We start from the raw sequence: 3,084 nt of genomic DNA, 5'->3' as shown, positions 1-3,084 counted from the left end.
TCCCAACCAAGAATGAGACTGCACGAATAGTAGCTAAGAAGCTACTAGAAGAGATCCTGCCCAGGTATGGCTTTCCAGTTATGATAGGGTCCGACAACGGGCCAGCCTTCGTTTCTAAGGTAAGTCAGGATCTGGCTTCCATACTTGGGGCTAATTGGAAATTACATTGTGCATACCGCCCCCAGAGTTCAGGACAGGTAGAAAGGATGAATAGAACTCTAAAAGAGACCTTGACTAAATTGACCATGGAGACTGGCGCTAACTGGGTAGTCCTACTCCCCTACGCTCTGTTTAGGGTGCGAAATTCCCCCTATAAGCTAGGATTTACTCCCTATGAAATAATGCATGGTAGGCCTCCTCCTATCATCCCTAATCTAAAGACTAACCTTATCCAATTGGACCCAGAAAATAATCTCCTGTCTTCCCTCCAAGCCTTACAGCGGATACACGAGACAATCTGGCCCAAACTAAAAGAGCTATATGCAACAGGACCCCCACCTACTCCACACCAGCTCCGGCCAGGTGACTGGGTCCTTGTCAAACGCCATCGACAAGAGACCCTAGAACCCAGGTGGAAAGGACCTTACCAGATCATCCTGACAACGCCGACAGCCATTAAGGTGGACAGCATAGCTGCCTGGATCCATCACACGCACGTCAAGCCGGTGGACCCATTTTCTGACCTCATCAAGTCCACTAAAGCTGACGTCACCTGGACTGTTGACCGGAGTAAGAACAATCCCCTCAAACTGACTTTGCGCCGTACCCTCCCCCATGATGACCAAGGTACTGCTGATAGCCCTAATAATAGTCCTAACCCTCAACCCTCGGGCCACGAGGGGAGGATTCGGCCCTCCCCCCAATAAGAATACTTTAATACAACTACTATATGGTGCACCGTGCGAGTGCAGGGGAGGTACTATGGAGACTCCTGTTGTTCCCCGAGGGTATACTCATATGCAGGACTGCGGGGGCATAACTGCGTATCTTGTTCAGGAATATAGGGTTACCGGGGCCTCTCAAAACTGGCAATGCTACCATAAGCCTAAGCCACTTCCCCCTCGAGCTACTTGCCCCTGTTCTACCTTCCAGGAATCAATGCATAGCATGTGCTATTCCTCTTACCAGCAATGTATAGGGGCCAATAACAAGACTTATTTCACAGCCATACTACAGAATAATAAAAGCCCCACCATTAGTGATGATAATAAATACCTTCAGGCTGGATGCACTGGCACCCCCGGGACCCCGGTATGCTGGAATACCAGGGCCCCCACACATATGTCAGACGGTGGGGGGCCCCAGGACGCAGTGCGCCAGATAGAAACCCGAAGACAAATAGAAGAGGCCTATCGGCATCTGTACCCACAGCTCAGCTACCACCCCCTAATTCTCCCTAAGGTCGATCCCTCTGAATTGGACTCCCAGACCATGTCCATACTAGAAGCTACTTTTGCGCTTTTGAATACCACCAACCCCAACTTAGCACAGGATTGCTGGCTCTGCCTTCCTCAAGGACCGCCCCGCCCTATAGCCATCCCCACCTTCGCCAATTTAAATATCAGCGAACGATGTAACCCTACTTCACTCCCCGAGCCGTTCCCCATACAATTTTCAAAATTTTCAACCACCTTTAATACCTCATGCTTTGTCAAGAACGATTCCCTCTCTAACGCCAGTATTGACTTGGGAATCCTTTCATCCACTGGATGTAGTCAATATATCCCCGTGAACTCCTCCCTCTGTAGTCCTAATACCACTGTCTTTGTCTGTGGAAGTAACCTAGCATACACCTATTTACCCCCGAATTGGACAGGGGTCTGCACCCTGGCCACCCTTCTCCCCAATGTAGACCTGATCTCGGGAGACACCCCGTTGCCCATTCCCAGCTTTGACCTCTGGGCAGGCAGAACCAAACGAGCCATTACAGTCCTACCCCTCCTGGTAGGATTAGGAATTACAGGAGCTGTGGCCACAGGGAGTACAGGTCTTGGGGTCTCCCTTCACTCCTATAGTCAGCTGTCTAGGCAATTAATAGAAGATGTAGAAACTCTCTCTGGGACCATTCAGGACTTACAGGACCAATTAGATTCGCTGGCCGAGGTGGTCCTACAGAATAGGAGGGGCTTAGACTTACTGACAGCTGAACAGGGTGGGATATGCCTCGCCCTAAAAGAAAAATGTTGTTTCTATGCAAATAAATCAGGCATTGTAAGAAATAAGATCCACCAGCTCCAGGAAGACCTAGCTCGCCGCCGGCAAGAATTAGCGGATAATCCCCTTTGGTCAGGATTTCATGGGATGCTCCCCTTCCTCCTCCCCATCCTGGGCCCTCTACTATGCCTCCTTCTCCTCCTCACTATAGGCCCCTGTATACTCAGTAAAGTCATGAATTTTGTTCGCGAAAGAATAAATACAGTCCAGCTAATGATATTAAGAACACAATATCAGCCCTGCGAGGCCTCAGAAATTGAAGAAACGGAGCCTTGAGGACCCAAGATTGGCTCCTCTGGTTCATGAGAAAGGGGGGAATGAGGGGGCTATGTTCTAGTTTGGTGAGAATAGGACTGAGTTGACGCCCTGCATTCAATTTGTGCTTTTCCTGGAATTTCTTTTCTGTTCTTTCCGGAGGGGGAGGGCCGAAAAAAGGACCATTCCAGGGCGCGGCGCTGGGCTTGCCACATTTGGGAGCGCCGCCTGAAGTTGGGCGCACAGCCTCCCGACGCCCTGCCGTTGGGCTGGTGGAGGCCGCAGCACTGCTAGGGTTGTATCAGTCCTCCTGTTTGCACTATTTCTTTTTGCGACCATGGCCCCGCCTTAAGTATTTCTAATTAAGAAACAAAACCTCAGGAGACCGAAACTTAACCAGCCGCTCTCGCTTCTATAATTACGCCTGCTGACCCCCCCCCCCCCGCAACCGTCCAACCAATCAGACGGCGACTAGTGTCTCTGTTTAAAAGTCAACCAATCGGCGACTAGCGTCTTTGTTTAAAAGTCAACCAATCGGCGACTAGTGTCTCTGTTTAAAAGTCAACCAATCGGCGACTAGTGTCTTTGTTTAAAAGTCAACCAATCGGCGACTAT

The 3,084-nt window shown here is 50.1% G+C and overlaps 1 protein-coding gene across 1 annotated transcript; it reads left to right on the top strand.

Moving 5' to 3' along the window:
- Window positions 1-921: 921 nt before the first annotated feature.
- ERVFRD-1 (endogenous retrovirus group FRD member 1, envelope) lies at window positions 922-2,490 on the top strand (the record flags this gene model as incomplete). Its single annotated transcript, XM_079933201.1, has 1 exon — window positions 922-2,490. The coding sequence occupies one exon, from the start codon at window positions 922-924 to the stop codon at window positions 2,488-2,490; it is 1,569 nt and encodes a 522-aa protein (XP_079789327.1).
- Between the last annotated feature and the right edge of the window lie 594 nt (window positions 2,491-3,084).

Source organism: Stenella coeruleoalba (genome assembly GCF_951394435.1).
Source record: "Stenella coeruleoalba genome assembly, chromosome: 10".
NCBI lineage: Eukaryota > Metazoa > Chordata > Mammalia > Artiodactyla > Delphinidae > Stenella > Stenella coeruleoalba.
Note: the sequence above shows the minus strand (reverse complement) of the source record. Positions and strands in the feature narration are given on the sequence as shown.